At 47.9% G+C, this 19450-nt stretch overlaps 1 protein-coding gene across 18 annotated transcripts in view; it reads left to right on the plus strand.

Moving 5' to 3' along the window:
• The first annotated feature begins 13440 nt into the window (after positions 1 to 13440).
• The window catches only part of Pard3 (par-3 family cell polarity regulator), a 619141-nt gene continuing 613131 nt past the window's right edge, over positions 13441 to 19450 (plus strand). For all 18 annotated transcript variants that reach the window (XM_004659771.3, XM_045148688.1, XM_045148686.1 and 15 more), the window contains exon 1: positions 13441 to 13598. In XM_004659771.3, coding sequence (XP_004659828.2) covers positions 13479 to 13598 — 120 coding nt within the window. In that variant the 5' untranslated portion in view covers positions 13441 to 13478. The remainder of the gene's footprint in view (positions 13599 to 19450) is intronic.

The raw sequence follows: 19450 nt of genomic DNA on the forward strand, positions 1-19450 counted from the left end.
TGCTCATCCTTTTTTGGAGAAAAATAAGCTATATGCACCTTTTTATATACATATAAAGTATTTATATATATTGTTCAGTAAATATATGGAGCAAAACTGGGCATGATGACACACGTCTTTAATCCCAGCACTCAAGGCTGAATCAGGAGGGTCGACCTGAGTTCGAGGCCAGCCTGGGGCTAGAGTTAGCTTCAGTTCATTCCAATTCTGCCTGGGCAAGAGTGAGACCCTACTTTGAAAAACCAAAAAGAATTACATGGCTCCCAGAATACACATATATCTTAATATGGAGCTGGTCATTAAAACTTATATTTTAGCCAGGTGTGGTGGCACATGCCTTTAATCTCAGCATTTGGGAGGCAGAGGTAGGTGGATCACCATGAGATTGAGGCCACCCTGTGACTACATAGTGAATTCCAGATCAGCCTGGGAAAAAAAACAAAACAAAACAAAAAAAAAAAAAACCTTAAATTTCCAATGAGTGAGAGATATCAGGTGCCAGATGAAGTGTGGCTGCTGCGTGACTTTTCCTATGGAGATTCAAGCAAAAGTATATTTACCTTTGATAGGGCACCAGCAAAGGAGTAAAGAAAAGATTCCACTTAAGTCTAGCTTGGTGACTCAATGATTTCACTGGGGATTCTCACAGGAGTATGGCTGAAGGCTTATTACAGGAGCGCGGTGCCTCCAAAGCAGCAGCATCACCAAGACGCACGCATAGCCTGGGTGATGACTTATGAAAGCCGCGGCCCCTGAGCTCCTTGTACCATTTGCAGACAGCTCGGGGCAGCCGGAGACCCACCTCACCAAGCATCTGGGGCAGCCGGAGACCCACCTCACCAAGCATCTGTCACTGCTTACCAAACAGCGGTGAGGCAGCTCATGATCTTGTATTTTCCTGGGCTTCCTTGTGTTGATAAATTGCATGAGCTATGCCAGCCTTATAAGATGCATGAGTTTCTCTCATCCTCCTTCTTCTTTTCTTTTGGATTTCTGAGGTAGGGTCTCACTCATACCCAGACTGACCTGGAATTCACTATGGAGCCCCAGGCTGGCTTCGTACTCTCAATGATCCCCCTACATGTGCCTCCCAAGTGCTGGGACTAAAGGCATGCGCCACCACGCCGGGCGGGACAGACTGTCTTGTCACTGCTGCTGGTGAGCTTCTAGATTCTCCTGACTGTCTCCCAGTGCTCTAGGCGCGTTGGGGTTACATGCACCACTTTCCATCTGGATGTATATAGGAACTGAAGGAGCTGGAACTTTGGTCAGCAGGCTTGAAAGCAAGCACCTTTAATCACTGAGCTATCTCCACAGCCCCTGGGGTGACTGTGATAGCACTGCTGAGAAGTGGCTCTAGGAACACCGAATCTTCTTGCACATTTTGGGACTGCTTACCGAGTGGTGGGAGAGGGCTTTGCGAGGAAGCTTACATGAGCCGTTCTGCTCCGGGGGCTCCTGAGGAATGGGAACCGGGTTTGTTCTTCAAATACAGGGCTTCCTTTGTCTCCCCTGGACTTGGAGGATCCTATGGAATGATTCCTGGTCTGTACCTGGGAAAACTAGAGGTTTGTGCAGGGCAGAGAGTATAGGGCTATACTTGAGAAGTAGCTATGCATTCACTGTAATCACGTTCATGGTTAGAGAGAGCAAAATTATTTCTCTAAGATCCTGGGCCAAGAGAGAAGAGGGTCAGTCTGACTCACTGTAAGTTCTTTTTAAGAAAGTCTAAAGGAGTGCCAGTGGTCTCCGTAGAGGCGTGTTAGTGAGGAACGGATCCTCAGAATCCTGAAGACTGAAGCAGGCTGTAACCTCAGGGCCTTGTAGGCAGTCTCAGAAATGCCTTGGGGAGGAGGTGTTGGCTCTAGGCATCTGTCAGCCCAGAGGGTGCCAGTTAGCAGTTAAGTAAAGAGGTCACCATCTGTCCCCTCACCTCTCTTCCCTATTCTCTAGACTCTGCCACATAAGCAAGTGGAGAACAGGATAAAAAGAAAGAAAGAAAACCAGACCCCATCACTCCCCGGAAAGGAAAAATTGCTCCTTTGAACAAAGACTGTATTCATGAATAAAATCTGGGTCCTAATTTCTGATTTGACACTATTTCAGCCAGTGGCAGTGGAAAAGCCTTCTTGACTGAAAATAAAGCAGAGCTCTTATTACATTCCTTTGTTTTGCTTTGTGGAAAGACTAGGCTCATAAATAGGGTAGAATATCCAGAAAGGGGATGTGTATTAAACTGTGGCTATCTCTAGGGGGTGTGGGTGTGGCTCACTTCTCCCCTTATCTACTTCCATTATGTTTGAGTTCTGTAAACAGAGCATGGCCAGGTTTGTAATCAGAAAGCCCACGATGATAAGTTTGCCCACCCAAAATTCTAGGCAAAACATTGCTTTTGATGTTTCAAAAGCAGGAACAAAATCTGAGAATGACAGCCAACTTCAAACTGAAGCAACAGGTCTCATAGTTCCCATTTGCTGGGTGTATTGCACTGGGGCTTTGCTTCTGTGTCTGTGTGTGTGTGTGTGTGTGTGTGTGTGTGTGCGTGTGTGCGTGTGTGCGTGTGTGTGTGTGTGTGTGCGTGTGTGTGTGTGTGTGTGTGTGTGTGTGTGTGTCCTATGTGAGCATGTGCAGAGGCCAGAGAACATCAGGTTTCTTCTTCCATTGCTCGCTTAGCCTGGAGCTGCCATTCTCTGGTCACAGTGATTTATGAGTCTCTGCCTCCCCTCCCGGTCAGGACTAGGGTTTACAGATGGGTATGGCCACACCCATCTGGGGACCAAAACTCAGGCAGTCTTGGGCCCTCATGTTTGTTAGGCAAGTGCTTTTACCCACTGAGCCATCTCTCCATCCCCTGTATTTTGCATTTTATATACCATTTTCATTTTGGTTATCTTTTGTTGTTTGTTTGTTTCAAGGAAGGGTCTCACCCTAGCCCAGGCTGACCTGGAATTCACTCTGTAGTCTCAGGGTGGACTTGAACTCACAGGGATCCTTCTACTTCTGCCTCCCAAGTGCTGGGATTAAAGGTGTGTGCCACCATGAGGTAGGGGGGACACTGACGTCTTTACTTGTCTAACACCTTTCCCCACCTTCACGCTCATTTTCCTGCTGTTCTCCATACCTTCCAGGGATTACATTTTTTTCAAGTATAACTGTCATGAACTTTAGTTATCTTTGATGTCTTCTCATTTTACTCTTTATTTTGTTGTTTTTTTTTTTTTTTCTTTTGGTTTTTCAAGGTAGGGTCTCACTCTGGTCCAGGCTGACCTGGAATTAACTCTGTAGTCTCAGGGTGGCCTTGAACTCATGGTGATCCTCCTACCTCTGCCTCCCGAGTGCTAGGATTAAAGGCATGCGCCACCACGCCCGGCTCTCATTTTACTCTTTAGATGACCATTTTTTGATTCTCTCTTAGAAGAATGCATGGATCTTTTCATAGTCAACTTCCACTGCCACCTTTCCCTCCTCCCTTGGTTCAGACACATAGTTTGCTAAATGGCTGGCTGCTGACCATTCATTTAAAACGTTACCCTTGGGGGCTGGAGAGATGGCTTAGCAGTTAATGGCACTTGCTTCCTTTTTTGTTTTCTTTTTCAAGGTAGGGCTTTTCATTCTGGCCCAGGCTGACCTGGAATTCACTCTGTAGTCTCAGGGTGGCCTCGAACTCACAGTGATCCTCCTATCCCTGCCTCCTGAGTGCTGGGGTTAAATGTGTATGCCACCACACCCGGCTAAGCACTTGCTTCTTGAGCATGATGACCTCTCAGGCTGGAGACCACCAAATCTGATTCCTCAGAGCTCACATACAAAGCTGGGCACAACCACACATGTCTGTAACCCCAGTGTTGCAGATGGGACCTGAGGATTGCTGATGGGAAGCTGCTCTGTGTTGTGGGAGAGACCCTGTCTGTCTCCAGGCAGGAGCGGTAAGGGCAGGACACCTGACAGTCTCCTCTGACCTCTGCATGTATGTGCATGGGGCATGCACATCTGCACACACATGTACATGTGCAATATATCACACTACACACCCCACACACATGTTCTACTCATGCACGTATGCATGTGCGTGCTTGTGCATCCCAGGAAAAGAAGTTATCCTGGGCGTGGTGGCGCACGCCTTTGATCCCAGCACTCAGGAGGCAGAGGTAGGAGGATCACTGTGAGTTGAGGCCAACCTGGGACTACAGAATGAATTCCAGGAAAATAAATAAATAAATAAGAAAGTTCTCCTCATCTGTTTTATTTTGTTTTATTTTATTTTGAGGTAAGCCCAACAAACTGGCCTTTATGTGACCTTGTGTGCTTGCATCACCTTGTGCATCTGGCTTACGTGGGACCTCTAGAGTCGAACATGGGTCCTTAGGCTTTGCAGGCAAGTGCCTTAACCATTTAGCCATTTCTCCAGCCTGAGTTATCCTTATTTAGACACTCTAACCAATTAGCTACCTATGATGTCCCTATGGGAAATAGTACATTGCATTATAATGGCCTATTGGATACTGAGGATGTAGCTCAGTTGGTAGAGTGCTTATTTGGTCTTCACGAAGTCCTGGGTTCAATCCTCAGCACCAAATAAAACCAGGTATATAATTCCAATGCTGGGGAGGTTGAGACAGGAGGATCAGAAATTCAAGGTCATTGTCAGGTACAGAGTGAGTTTGGGGCCAGCCTAAGCTACTTGAAACTTAAAAAAAAATCTATTGATACGAATCTCCAGCCCCTCACCCCAAAAAGAGAACAACCTGTAGAGCAGAGCTAAGCCTCTTTACCTTTGTACCACTACAATACATCATAGTGCTTTGCACAATACTAAATGCGCCTCAAAATTAAATGAATGAATGAGTTGATTGCAAAAGATTCAAAGATCTACAAGGCATGTTAAATCTGGCTGCACAGATGTGTAAGCGGGGCACTGAGAGATAAGTGAAGCATCAAGATCCTCCCTGTGATCCCGGTGTCATGAGAAAGGGCAGAGGGAAGGGCCCTGAAGGCCCTGACATGCAAGAACAGTCCCTGGGAAAAATAGCCTGGCTTTACTGGATTTTGATTCACCACGGAAACATACCTCTGTGTGTGTCTGTGAGGGTGTTTCCAGAAAGGTTATTATTATTATTATTATTATTAGGTTTTCTGAGGTAGGGCCTCACTCTAGCCCAGGCTGACCTGGAATTCACTATGTAGTCTCAGGGTGATCTTGAACACATGATGATCCTCCTACCTTTGCCTCCCAAGTGCTGGGATTCAAGGCATGCGCCAACACTTCCAGCTTCCAGAAAGGTTTTTATTTTTATCTATTTATTTGAAAGAGACAGAGAGAAACAGAGAAATCAGCAGACAGAGAAAGCATGGGCACACTAGAGCCTCCTGCCATTACAAACGAACTCTAGATGCATTTTGTACATCTGGCTTTATGTGGATACTGAGGAATCAAACCCAGGCCACCAGGCTTTGCAAGAAGGCATTTTTAGCTGCTGAGCCATCTCTTAGCTCTGAACTGGAGAGGGGAGACATCTTAAAGGTGGGCAGCGCTATTTCATGCGCTGGGGTCTTAGACTGAATAAAAAGAAGCAAGCAAGCTGAGCTCCAGCACTCAGCTCAGCCTCCTGACTACAGACACAATGTGAGCAACCGCCTCATGGTCCTGCTGCCATGACTTCCCCACCACAGCAGGCTGTGCCCTCAGACTGTGAGCCAAGACAGACCTTCCCTTAGTTGTGTCTGTCAGATACGTTTTGTCACAGAAATGAGCAAAGTAACAAATGCAGAAGGCATTCAATAATTATATCATGAATAAACAAAATTTCATGAAAAATATAATGGGACCCTGGAAGTGGTATGATGAGGGGGTGCGATGGCAGGTTCACAGAGAATGTGATTTTGGTGAATAACAGGATTTTTTTTTAGTTTTTTGACATAGCGTCTTGCCCACGCTGACCTGGAATTCACTAGACTGGCTGGCCTCGAACTCACTGTGATCCTCCTACCTCTGCCTCCCTAGTGCTGAGATTAAAGGCATGTGCCACCACGCCTAGCTGGTAATCAGATATTTTTAAGGGGAGTGACAAGGTCGAACTACATATCATAGGCAAGCCTTCAAATCCTTCTCTTCTTAGCATGGGCCAGAACAAAACCCTACCTTGAAAAAAAAAATCCCTCTCTTGCCTCCACCTCCTGAGTGCTGGGTTATAGGAGGACACCATCAAACCTGGGTAAGAACATTAATTACTCAGGACTACGCTAGTCAGAGAGCTCAGCTGTGGAGCGGCATGAACAATATGGCATGTCTGAAACACACATATCCTCACTCAACTTCCACTCTCTGGTCACTTCACTTCTTCCCCCTTTGATGTCCATGTCACTGTTTTCTGTTTTTGTTGTTGATGAGGGGGGTAGTATTTTGAGGCAGAGTCCCACTCTATAGCCCAGGGTGACCTGAAACTTAACTTTGTAGACCAGGCTGGCCTTGGACTCATGGTGCTTCTCTTACTTCAACTTCCCAAGTGCGGTAACCCCAAGTGGGATTATAGGTGTGAGCCACCATGCCCAACTAAAATCTGTTAGTAATTTATGAGAGATAGAGCATGTCAGGGCTTCTTGCCACTGCAGACAAACTTCAGACAGATGCGCCACTTTGTGCATCTGTTTTTACATGGGTCCTGGGGCATTGAACCCCAGACTTTGCAAGAAAGTACCTTTTAACTGCTGAGCCATCTCCCCAACCCAAAGTCAGTGTTTTCTAAAATTGTTTGGTGAACATGGTAGTGCACGCCTTTAATCCCAGCACTTGAAGGCAGAGGTAGGAGGGTCATCATGAGTTCGAGTCCACCCTGAGACTACATAGTGAATTCCAGGTCAGCCTGAGCTAGAGTGAGACCCAACCTTGAAAAACAAAAAACAAAAGAATAATAATAAATAAAAATAAAATAATAATAATGATGATAAATTAATAATAATAAATAAATACATAAAAGAAGATTGCTTGGTGATAGTGATAAAATTTACCTAAGGTATTGGTCAGAAATACAGATTTCAGGGCTGGAGAGATGGCCTAGCTGTTATGACACTTGCCTGCGAAGCTTAAGGACCCAGGTACCATTCCCCAGGACCCATGTGAACCAGATGCACCAGGTAGTACCTGTGTTTGGAGTTTCTTTGCAGTGGCTGGAAGCCCTGGCACACCCACTCTCTCTTTTTCTATTTGTCTCTTTCTCTCTTGCTCAAATAAATGATTTTTTAAAAAACTATGCAAGCTTTAAGAAAAGTACAGATTTCAGATCTTACACTGCAGCTGAGGAAACAGTCTTGGGGGGACCAGGGGAGTCTGTGTTGAATCCGCACTCTCCAGTGAACTGCAGCACACTGCTGGATGAGGAGCCTGGGAGTTTCAAGGTATGTAGAATATTACTTGGAGTTCTTTCTGGGTAAATTTAACTATATATAACTACTCTCTGGGTCAGAAGTCAGCTTCTTCTTTTTTCGAGTTAGGGTCTTGCTCTAGCCCAGGCTGACCTAGAATTCACTATGTAGTCTCATGGTGGCCTTGAACTCACGTTGATCCTCCTACCTTTGCCTCCCAAGTGTTGGGATTAAAGGCCACCATGCCTGCAAGAAGCCAGTTTCTTAAGAAGTTTTTTTTTAAATCAAAGCTTGCTGTGATGGCGCATGCTTATAATTCTCAGCACTTGGAAGGCAGAGGCAAGAGAATCACTGTGATTTCAATACCAGCCAGTTCTACATATCAAGTTCCAGACCATTATTGTATAGCCATATTATTTTTCTGTTGCTATGTGGGTAAATGATCCCATAGTTGGTGGCTTGAAACAACACTTAACTCAGTTTCTGTGGGTTGGGTGCAGGCATGGCTTAACTGGGTCCTCTGCCCAGGGTCTGCCTGGATGCAAGCAAGGTATTTGCAGGCCACCTTCTCATCTGGATCTGGAGGAAGTCCTTTCTAATCTTATTCACTGTGGGCAGAGTCCATTTCCCGGGGCTAATGGCAGAGGGCCCTGGCTTCTCACTTGCCATGAGCTGATGTTGTTCCCAGCCCCCAAAAGGTACTGACAATTCTGCCATAGGGTCCCTCCACAGGCAGCTGACAATAATGGCCTTTTGTTCAGGGTGGAGTGGTCATCATGGAACACAGCCACAGGAGGGACATCCTGTTACGTTTAGTCCTGTTGACTGGGATCTAACCACAGGTTCTGTATGTACAGGGCTTGCATTTGGATGTCCCTACAGCAACAGATAAGGACTTGGACGCTCTAGGCCATTAGCTTGTGGAGATCTCAGAAGAATGGAGGGTGGTGGCCGACATAGAAGAAGACATATTTCTTCCTTCCAAGGATGGAAAGAAACATTCTTTCTGCTCTGCATTGCCTCTTAGCTTTTAATCACCATGCAGTGCTCTAAACCCGGGACCAGTAAACATCTGCTGTAAAAAGATTCTAAAAGATTTATGTTTTGTGGACCATCTGGTTTTTGTGGCAATTGCTTATCTGTTGATACAGCATACGCTCAACCCAACAGGCCACAATGAGCATGCCTGTCTCCCAATAAACATTTATTGATGGATGCTGAGATGAATTTCAGGTACACTTTACATCACAACTTATTATTGTATTGTTATGATCTTGTTTTAGAGCCATTTAAAAATGCCAACAACCCATTCTTAGTGCATAGGTCATGCAAAAGCAGGTGGCTGTCCAGATTACATGCCGGCCATAGTTGATCTACCGCTGCTCTCAAAAGACTGCAAACACAGCAGACATTGGTTCCTTTTAAAATAACAATGACTGGGAGCCATAGTGACATCTGCTCCCTTGGGCTGCTTCCTGAAATGAAGGTGATGCCACGGGTCTACTAAATTAGGAAAATTTGGGTTCATAGACCCTTACCAGAATGAGGTTTTTTGTTTTTGTTTTTGATTTTTTGAGGTAGGGTCTCACTTTAGCCCAGGCTGACCTGGAATTCACTAGGTAGCCTCAGGGTGGCCTTGAACTCATGGCAATCCTCCTACCTCTGATGGGATTAAAGGTGTGTGCCACCATGCCTGGCTAAAAGTGAGGTTTACTTAAGCATTGGTATGAAGTCTCGAGTGCTGAGATTAAAGGCATGTGCCACCACGCCGAATTTGTATAGTGCTGGGGATCAAACCCATGATCTCGCAATGCTAGGTGAACACCCGCAACTGAGCTACACCCACAACACTTCTTTGTACTTTTTTTTCTAAAAGTATATTTATTTGATGGGGGGGGGAACAGAATGGGCATGCCAGGTTGTGCTGCCATGGCATACATGCCACTTTGCACATCTGGCTTGATGTGGGTACTGAGGTATTAAACTTGGGCCAGTAGTTTTTACGAGCAAACTCTTAATCAATAAGCCAACTCTCCAGCCCCTCCTTTGTACTTTCTGGGTAAGTATAACTATTTTTATTTATTTACTTGAGAGATAGGGAGAGGGCGGGGAGAGAGAGAGAGAATGGGCGTACCAGGGCCTCTAGCCACTGCAAAATTCGAGGTGCATGTGCTACCTTGTGCATCTGACCTAGATCTTTTGCCTTTGCAGGCCAGCACCTCAACCACTAAGCCATCTCTACAGCCCGAGATCATTAACCTTTTCTTAAATATGTAATCTAAGAGTAAGCACTATATATGTGTAAAATGCCCAGAGACAATGGTCAACTTCACACTCTAACTGAATTCCAGAAACCCTTCTTTCTCCTTCTCCTTCCTGTTTTTTATTTTTATTTTTTGTCATTGTTTTTGTTTTTTGAGGTAGGGTGTAGCTCTAGCCCAGGTTGACCTGGAAACCTGGAACTCACTATGTAGTTTCATGCTGGTCTCGAATCCTTCTACCTCTGCCTCCCAAGTGCTGGGATTAAAGATGTGCGCCACCATGCCCAGCTCCTTCTTTCTTCTTCATTATCAACTTTCTATGGGTGAAATGCTGGGTCATACAATGCTATCCTATGTGCTTGTGTGCACGTGTGTGTGTGTATCTATTTCATGATGTGCATTAGTTGAAGATATATATATATATATACATATATATATATATATAGTATAATTTTATTTATTTACTTTGAGAGAGAGAGAGAGGCAGAGGCAGATAGATAGGGAAAGAGTGGGGACATCAGGGCCTTCAGCCAATGCAAAGAACTGCAGACGAATGAATCACCTTGTGCTTCTAGTTTATGTGGGTCCTGAAGAATTGAACCTGGGTCCTTTGGCTTTGCAGGCAAGCACCTTAACTAAGCCATCACTTCAGCCCTGAAGTTATATATATATATATATATATATTTAAAATTTTTATTTTTATTTACTTATTTGAGAGAGAGAGAGAGAGAGAGAGAGAGAGAGAGAGAGAGAGAGAGAGAGAATGGGCATGCTAGGGCCTCCAGCTACTGCAAAAGAACCCCAGACGCATGTGCCCCCTTGTGCATCTGGCTTATATGGGTTCTGGAGAATTGAACCAAGATCCTTTGGCTATGCAGGCAAATGCCTTAACCACTAAGCCATCTCTCCAGCCATATATGTGTGTGTGTGTGTGTGTATATATATATAAATATTTAATTAATTAATTTATTTGTGTGTGAGAGAGAGGAAGAGGCAGGGGGGGGGAGTGAAGGGCGAGAATGGGCACACCAGGGCCTCCAGCCACTGCAAACGAGAACTCCAGTCGCATGTACCCCCTGTGCATCTGGCTTATGTAGGTACTGGGGAATTGAACCTGTGTCCTTAGACTTTGCAGGCAAGTGCCTGAACTGCTAAGCCATCTCTCCAGCCCCCTCACTCTTTTTCTCCCTCTCTCTCTTTCCTCCTCTCTCCAGGATGGTCTCAAACTAGCTATATAGCAGAGGCTGGCCTTGAACTTCTGCTCTTTCTGTCTCCACCTCCCGAGTGGTGGGATTACAGGCATGCACCACCTCACTCAATTTATGAGGTGCTGTGGATGGAACCCGGAGCTTTGTGCCTGCTAGACAAGCACTCTACCAACTGAGCTACCTCCTCAGTCCCTGTCCAGTCATTTCTCTAACCTTGGCCTTATCTTTGGTCCCTGTTCCCACCCCCACCATCTTTTATCCTGTCCTGGGCTTTGTCACCATCTCTTACATGGCCATTGGACCGCTATGCCACAAGCTCCCATGCAGCGGCATGTACTGAGCCTTTTTGCTTATTGTGTGTGTGGGCAAGTGGAGCCCACGTATGGGGTCAGAGGACAACCTCTGGTGTTGGTTCTTGCCTTCATCTTGAGGTAGTTGTTTGTCTGGAAACTTCTGGGGACTCCCCTGTCTCTGCTTCCCATCTCACCTTGATTAGAGGTTTCAGAAGTATGCTACCATATCGAGCTTTACTGGGTTCTGGGGGATCCAAACTGAGGTCCTCATACTTGCCCAGACAGCACTTTAACCTCTCACTAAACACTTCCCCAGAGATTGTTTTTTAAAATTCTAAGCTTTTAAACACATTTTTGTCTAATCGTCATAATTTCTGAGATTGAGCTCATCAATTTATTTTCTCAACTGGTAAACCTAAGAGGCAGGAGGGTGTGAACCTAGGTTGGTGCCATGCTTAGTAGATTTTTTTTTTTCCTCCCGGTTTTTTGAGGCAGTGTCTCGCTCTAGTCCAGGCTGACCTGAAATTCACTATCTCGTCTCAAGCTGACCTCAGACTCAGCGATCCTCCTACCTCTGCTTCCTGAGTGCTGGGATTAAAGGCGTGTGCCACCACGCCTGCCTTCACTACTTGTGAACCTTAACTTCAGAGGCTTTTTGAGAAATCCCACTGGAGGTATATGCCTCTCCCATACACAACTACTGTGACTCCTTGGTTGGTATTTTGGCGGAGTGTACACGATGGTACCGGCTCATCTGCTTACTGTCCCTATTTGCTGGGACAGGTGAAGGGCTGTGACATAAGAGGAAGTGTATTGCGTCTTAATACCTGGGGCAATGCGTGCGGGCATGAGAAAACTGCGTGGATTCTGTCTTGTCTCCTTATTTCAAAATGGGAGGGGGACGGAAGTGATGGATGATCACCAGATGTAAATGCTGATGTTCTTCAGGGGATTAAATACCGAGTTTAAACAAAATGAACTCAGTACACAGTTTGGGACAAACTTGGGTCACCAACGACTTGCTGACATTTGCCATTCTTGGATGACAACGACATACATCCATTTAGAAACCACAGCTCATAAGTAAGACAGAACGCAGCTTCGGTTACTTCTCTAGGCTTGCTTCCTGCTCCTATTAAACGTCTTAGAGTCTGCATGTCACCCACTCCTTATGGAGTTGGGGTGGGTGGCTTCAGTGCCTGGGTTGTGGCCAGTGTGGGGTGCCCTTCAAGTTTTCTCCGCGGGCATTCGGAGTACATTTTCCATAGATTTGTGTTAGAAGTGCTGAGATTGCAGAATTTTCAAGAAATAAACATATGCGAACTGCTGATGTTTTAAGTTCTACCTATTTAAGCGTGGGGGGGGGAGGCGGGTCACCGAAGGGTCAACAGGAAACTTCAAGTTAAACAGTGGCTTCAGGAGAATGCCACCAATCTCTCTCCCCTTCGCAGCTGATGAATGTTCGCTCCAGAGCCACGCTGCCCAGCCCCGCAGGCTGCACAGCAGCCCCCGCCACGCTGCGGGTGCCGAGGAGAGACAGCGGCCGCAGCATCGGTGCCAGCCGGGTCCCCTACGCTCCCGCGGGCGACTGGGCGGTTGCTGCGCTCTGAAGACATCGCCCAGCCTAACCTGCTTTCTCCAGAAGCCATTGCGCAGGAAAACCCCTGGGTCCCAGGAAAGGGATTAAAAGTGACAAAAGAAAGGGGAAGGGGCCTCGGGGGAGCCCTCTGGGGCGTGGACGGCGCGTCTCCGGGGCGGGCCCAGCGGCGAGTTGGACTAGGGTGGTGGAGGGCGATCGAGAGAGGGCGCACGGTGGAAAGGGTGGTGGAGACAGTCCCCCCCTCCTCCCGCCAAGCCCGGAGAAGAGGGTCGGGCCGGCGCAGCGCCAGTGCCGGGAGCCCCGCGGTCCCCGACGCCGAGGCCTCGCGCTCGCCCCGCCCGGCTGCGCGCCGCCGCCGCCGCCGCCTCCCCCTGCCGCCTGCGCGCGGAGCCCAGCGCCCGGCCCCGCCGCTCCTCCTCCTCCTCCCCTCGCCGCCGTCCCCTCCCCGCAGCCCCGAGTAAGCGCGAGCGCCACACAGCCCTCGGGGCCGCCGCCGCCACCGAGCGCGCCCACAGACGTCTGAACAGGTGGCCGGAGGCAGCGGGCGCCGCGGCGGGGAGGTGGAGGTGGAGGTGGTGGTGGTGGCCCCGGCGATCGAGGCGAGGTGAGGGCGGCCGCGCCGGGCATGGTCACCGAGCGGCCCCGCGGCACCGCCGCCTGCCCGCGCCCCTAGCCGCCCCGCGCGCCCGTGCCGCGGCCCCACCGCGCCCAGCCCTGCAGCCGGCCCCGAGCCCGGGCCGCTCCGGCCGGCGGCGGCATGAAAGTGACCGTGTGCTTCGGGAGGATCCGGGTGGTCGTGCCGTGCGGAGACGGCCACATGAAAGTTTTCAGCCTCATCCAGCAAGCCGTGACCCGCTACCGGAAGGCCGTCGCCAAGGTGAGGGGCGCGCGGGGCGCGGGGCGCAAGGCGCGGGAGGCGGAGGGGACGGCGCCGGGATCAATATGGCGCTTCCTGGAAACGGAGGAGGGAGACGGGGAGGCGGGGAAAGGGAAAGTGCGGGCGGACGAGCGAGCGGGCGGCCGGGCCTCGCTGGCGCCCCCCGTCCCGGGTTGCGGCCGCAAACTTCTGGGGGTGCGCGTTGGCTGGGTCCCCCCACCATCCCCAACCCCGCGGCCAGCCGCGCCGTCCCCGAGCGCCACGCCGGGCCTCGGAGGGGGAGGCTCCGGCGCGGGGACGGGATGGGACCCCGCCGTCCCGAGCTCGCACGGGAGAGGCTGAGCCCCGCGCATGGTGGGGGCGGGGAGGGGGCGGCGGAGCCTCGGCGGGGCGCCTGTGCCTGGCCGCCCGCGGGCCCTTGCAATCCAGCCCCAGGCCTCTCCCGGTGCAGGCCCGCCGCCGAGGCTGGAGAGGGAACTTTTGTGGTGTGGTGCTGGTGGAGAGAGTTGGGCCATTTGCCCCCCACGCGGGAGCCGGAGCCGGGCTGCGGTCCTTCTCGGTGCCCCGCGGGAGCCCGGTGGCTCGGCCCGGCTCGTGGGTTGCGTGATGGAGAGGATTCGGTGGCACCGCAGCCTGGACTCAGCCGCGCGCACCCCCGGGCGTGCAGCCGGGACCTGGGCCCGCACCTAAGCTCTGTCTGCTTCACAAGGGCCCGACTGGAGCCGGGTAGAGTCCCCTGTTTCTTCGTGGAGTGATAACATTGTCTCCTCTAAGCTGCATTCCTCCAACGTGGGTCATACGTGGAAAGGCATCTGGTTAGATTGTTTTGCCTCCTGTGTTTGACAACAGCCCACGCCGAAGTTTCCCTAGAGCACCTGAGGATATTTCCTTTGTAAGAGAGGCACGTTCGGCCGGTAGCCTGTTCCCTGAGGTCTTTCCTATCTGCTCCGTACGGAGTGGCCCCGCTCCGCTGGGCTTCGGGACAGCGAGAGGGAAAGGTGGCTTTGTCTGCTTAATTCGGCTGGATGCTCAAGGGGCCATCTTCCATTTTTCTCTTGAGATCAAGAAGGGAAATATTTACACTATGTTTTGTTTTTAATTCTATACTGGAAAAAACAAATTTGTCCTTTTAAGGGTCTTTTTTTGGGGGGGGGTTGGAATCTGATAGAAGAAGGATGGAAGATGTTGACTTTAGTTAACAGCTGCAAATGTTCCTTGCAGTTGGTTGAACTCATTGAACATCAAACAGTTAGTGGCAATTGGGCACCTGTTTATCTTGTAAAGCTGACAATTTCACATTAAGTGTTTTTAAGGATCATTTCTGAACCACAGTTGGTGAATTAAATGTTTTAAATAAATTACCAGGTTGTCTGTGTATTTTGAAAACCTATATATTAGTTGTAAAGGGAAACAAAATGACAGTAACATACTGTGTGATGTGCGTGATTTGTGAAGAGACGGTGGTACAGTTTCCCTCATCTTACTAATTTCACTTGCTTTAAATGACCTTAGTTCATAAGCACACAGAAAGCATTGGTCCAGTTGCCTCTTGGTGAGAGCGAAAGGGCTGACCTGTTATTACTAATTTCAAAATTTTTATTTATTTTACTTCAGAAAGAGAGAGGAACAGGCAGATATAGAGAGAAATTAGGCACACAGGGCTTTCAGTCACTGTAAACGAACTCCAGGCGCATGTACCACCTTGTGCATCTGGCTTATGTGGGTCCTGGGGAATCGAACCTGGGTCCTTTGGCTTAGAAGCAAACGCCTTAACTGCTAAGCCATTCCTCAATCCATGAGCTATTATTTTAGTGTAGAAATTAAGCATTTGCCAGGCATGGTGGCACATGCCTTTAATCCCAACACTCAGGAGGCAGAAGAAGGAGGATTTCAGTGAGTTGGAGGCCACCCTGAGATTACATGGTCAGTTCCAGGTCAGCCTGGGCTAAAGCTAAACCTTACCTTGAATAATAAAAAAACCAAAACCAAAACAAACAAACAAACAAACAAATTAAGCATTTACTGTGTCCCAGGCACTGTTCTGGGTACCTCAGTGTTCCTCCCCACCATGAAAGAGGCAGTGGTGTGACTTGTCATGTTTTGGGGAGATGATGTAGGGATGTTGGGTGAGTTGGGTCTTGGTGATAGATGTGACCCTATCTGTCAGCAGTTACCCAGGAGCATAGAAAAGGCACTGGAGAAGGGATCAATCACACAGCAAGAGCAGGGATTGAAGATGACCTGGTGGGGAAGCCGTGATTCTGACCTTGGAGTTAGAGGTACCGTAGGAAGAGTCAGTGATGATTTAAAGGTTTCCAAAAAGTTTCAAGTACTCTTTTAATATTTTATTTTTATTTATTTATTTATTTGACAGAGAAGGGGAGCGGGGAGAGAGTAGGCACGCCAGGGCCTCCAGCCGTGGAAATTAACTCCAGATGCATGTGCCCCCTTGTGCATCTGGCTAACATGCGTCCTGTGGAATCAAACCTGAGTCCTTTGGCTTTGCAGGCAAACACCTTAACCGCTAAGCCATCCCCCTCCAGCCCTCAAATACTTTTTTAAAATTTATTTATTTGTGTGTGTGTGTGTGTGTGTGTGTGTGAGAGAGAGAGAGAGAGAGAGAGAGAGAGGGAGAGAGGGAGAGAGGGAGGGAGGGAGGAAGGGAGATATTGAGTATGGGCACATTAGGGGCCCCTGTCATTGCCAACAAAATCCAGACACATGCTCCACTTTGTGCATCTGGCTGTGCTTGGGTACTGGGGAGTCCGATTTGGGCTGTCAGACGTTGGTGGCAGGCAAGGACCTTTCATCACTGAGCAACCTCCTCAGCCTCACGGCGCTCTTTAACTGCAGCTCACAGTTTAGGAAGTGGATTTTTGAGATAGGCTCAGCAACCAGTGGATCTCACGACAGTGTTGGAGGCACCCAAGTGCTTTCTTAGTCTGTAATTTTTTCCCCTTAAATTGTTAGGTAATGATTAAGATTAATCTGTCGTCTTCCTTCACACTTCTATCCTATGTAAGGTGAGTAGGAAGCAAACACATTAACACTGTTGCTGTTGTAACTTCTATTCTCTTATCTCTTTCCCTTAATAGAACAAGATAGATCCTGAATGAAGAATTGAGTAGCCAGGTAGTGGTCAAGTCCTGTTCAGGTTGCTAGGTGACAGGAGATGTGATGAACTCCCATCTGGTAGGAAACATAGACAGATCATGTTTATTGTATGAAAACTAATGAAGCAAAAGGAAAAAAAAAAAAAAAAAAGAAAAAGCAAGCAAGACAAGAGCAGGAAAGATCCCAACTATGGCTTTTTGTGTAGTAAGCATTTTGTGGTATGGTGGGACTATTTTTTTTTTTTTTGTTTGTTTTTGGTGTTCTATTTGGCTATATGAGCTGTTTCTCTGCAGGTTAAACAAATAAGTTTTTTGGGGGGGCGGTGAGATGCCCTGTTTTAGCACCATAAATGTTCCTATTAAGTTAATGTTTGAAGGCTTGCCCTTAGTCATATGTAATCTTTATTTTTTCCACTGTTGGAAAAACATTTTTGCTATCGTGAATGGTGAGGGGTAAAAATGCTGTCCTTAATGATTTTCATTCTCCTTATCCTCCTAGAGACCTTCTTTGGGTAACTAGACATTGAGAATTGTGTTCTGTGGATGGTTCTATTGTGAGTGTGTCAGATTGGAGGATGTCTTGCCTCTCTGTTCTTGTGCCCAGAGCCTTGTGGTTTCTGGCCGACATGGAGCATTGGCCGTCAGTGTGGGGTTGGTTGAAGGGCTGTTCCGTCCTAAGGCTCATGCCTCTGGACTTCTTAGGTGGGAGCCACCATTATGGAGTGGAGGGGAGTGAGTGTCAAACTTCAGTTACTGGGGTTTTGCCTAGACTTGGTGGGAGGGAACGGAAGGGTGGCCTCATTTAGGGTCCTGCTTTCACAGCAGCGTGATCTCAGAAAGCGACCACCTCATGGGGGGCGGGGTGGGAGGGTCCGGATCTTCAGGCCTGCCGGTAGGGGCGGGTCTGGATTGTGTGCTGTCATCCTAGAAGCCAGAGGGAAGGCTTTATGGCTTGACAGAATAGGAGGGAGGAACTTAAGTATTTGGGGACAGTGACAAGTAGTCAGTTTCTAGGAAGTAAACTTGGGTAAGTGTTTGGATGAGCTGTGCCTTAGGCTGAGAGACGGGCTCCTGTAGACAGGGGAAGAAGGGACTGAAGGGTGGAGCTGAAACCCCTTAGTTCACTCCTCCCCACCTCCCACAGCCTTCCTCTCTCAGGGAAGGAGTTGGACCCCTGGGCTTGTTGGCCATTCTTCGCTGTGCAAGCCTCTTTGCTCTCTTGGAGGGCTAAAGGGAGTACTGAATGAACAGTGGTGAACATGACATCTTTTCAACCACGTCTGGTCCTTAGAAGTAAAGATTGAATTGGGTTGAATGGGACACCTCATCTGTAGAATAGTCTCCACTCCTTGGGAAACTTTCCTGCCTCACTCTACTCCTTGCTTAAAGAGGCAGTATGGAATTTAACTGAAGGAAAAGGTCGATGATGAACATCGCCTGTCCTTCTCGGAAGGGTAGGTCCTTCTGCGAATATGGGTGAGCAGAGAATGTCGAAAATGCCGCTGCAGGCAAGATTACCAGTGGGCTGGCTGGGCTTCTCACTACCTCTGCTTCTCAAACGGGTCTCTTTAGAATTACCTTATTGTTTGAAAAATACCTTCAAGAGCTGGGGATGGAGGTATAAACTTTTATTCCCAACACTGGGAATCACAGGAGGATCCCCTGTGACTTTCATGAGTTTGATGCCAGCCTGGTCTACATAGTGAGTTCCAGTTATTTCGTCCCCCCTCAAAAAAAAAACCCAAAATAAATAAGTAAATAAATGAATAAATATAAATAAATAAAACTTGGAAATGTGCTTTTTTGGCAGGGGATGGTAATTACTAGCTAAGTTCATCTGAGTGATAGTTTTTATGAAATATCTTTTTTTTTTTTTTGAGGTGGGGTCTCACTGTAGCCTAGGCTGAGCTGGAATTCACTATGTAGTCTCAGGGTGGCCTTAAATTCATGGTGATCCTCCTACCACTGCCTCCGGAGTGCTAGGATTAAAGGCATGTGCCATCACGCCTGGCTTGAAATATACATATACACACACATATATATTTAATATTTGAGAGAGAGAAGAGAGAGAGAGAATGAATATGAGCATTCCTGCTGCTCCAAACTAATTCCAAATGCATGCATTACCACCTTGTGTATCTGGCTTTACATGGGTACTGGGGAATTGAATGTGGGCTGTCAAGCTTTTCAAGCAAGCACCTTTAATTGCTGAGTCATATTGCCAGTCTTCAGCCCCCTATGAAAATACCTTGTGGTTGGCATGTAATTTTTCTGTAACTAAATCCCTTATTCCATGTTGTTTGTGTGTGACAACGTTATAAACGAGGGTATTGGTACCTTTATAAAAACAGTCATGTTGTAGTTGGGACTGAGAGAAGGTAGAGACAAGCATTAAAAAAACGTGAAAAAGGGTTGGAGAGATGGCTTAGCGGTTAAGGTGCATGCCTATGAAGCTTAAGGACCCAGGTTCATTCTTCATGTCCCACGTAAGCCAGATGCACACGGTGGCACATGCGTTTGGAGTTTGTTTGCAGTGGCTAGAGGCCCTGGCGTGCCCATTCTCTCTCTCTCTCTCTCTCTCTCTCTCTCTCTCTCCCCCTCTGTCTATCTCTAATAAATACATAAAAATAAATCTTCAAAAAAAGGTGAAAAAAATGGATAAAAGAACCCCAGTAAAATGAAAGAAACTTATTTTCAGTATTTTCTCTCTTAGAGGCCAAGAAACAAAGTCAAAGGCTA

The sequence above is a fragment of the Jaculus jaculus genome, chromosome 5 (genome assembly GCF_020740685.1).
Source record: "Jaculus jaculus isolate mJacJac1 chromosome 5, mJacJac1.mat.Y.cur, whole genome shotgun sequence".
In the NCBI taxonomy this organism is placed as follows: domain Eukaryota; kingdom Metazoa; phylum Chordata; class Mammalia; order Rodentia; family Dipodidae; genus Jaculus; species Jaculus jaculus.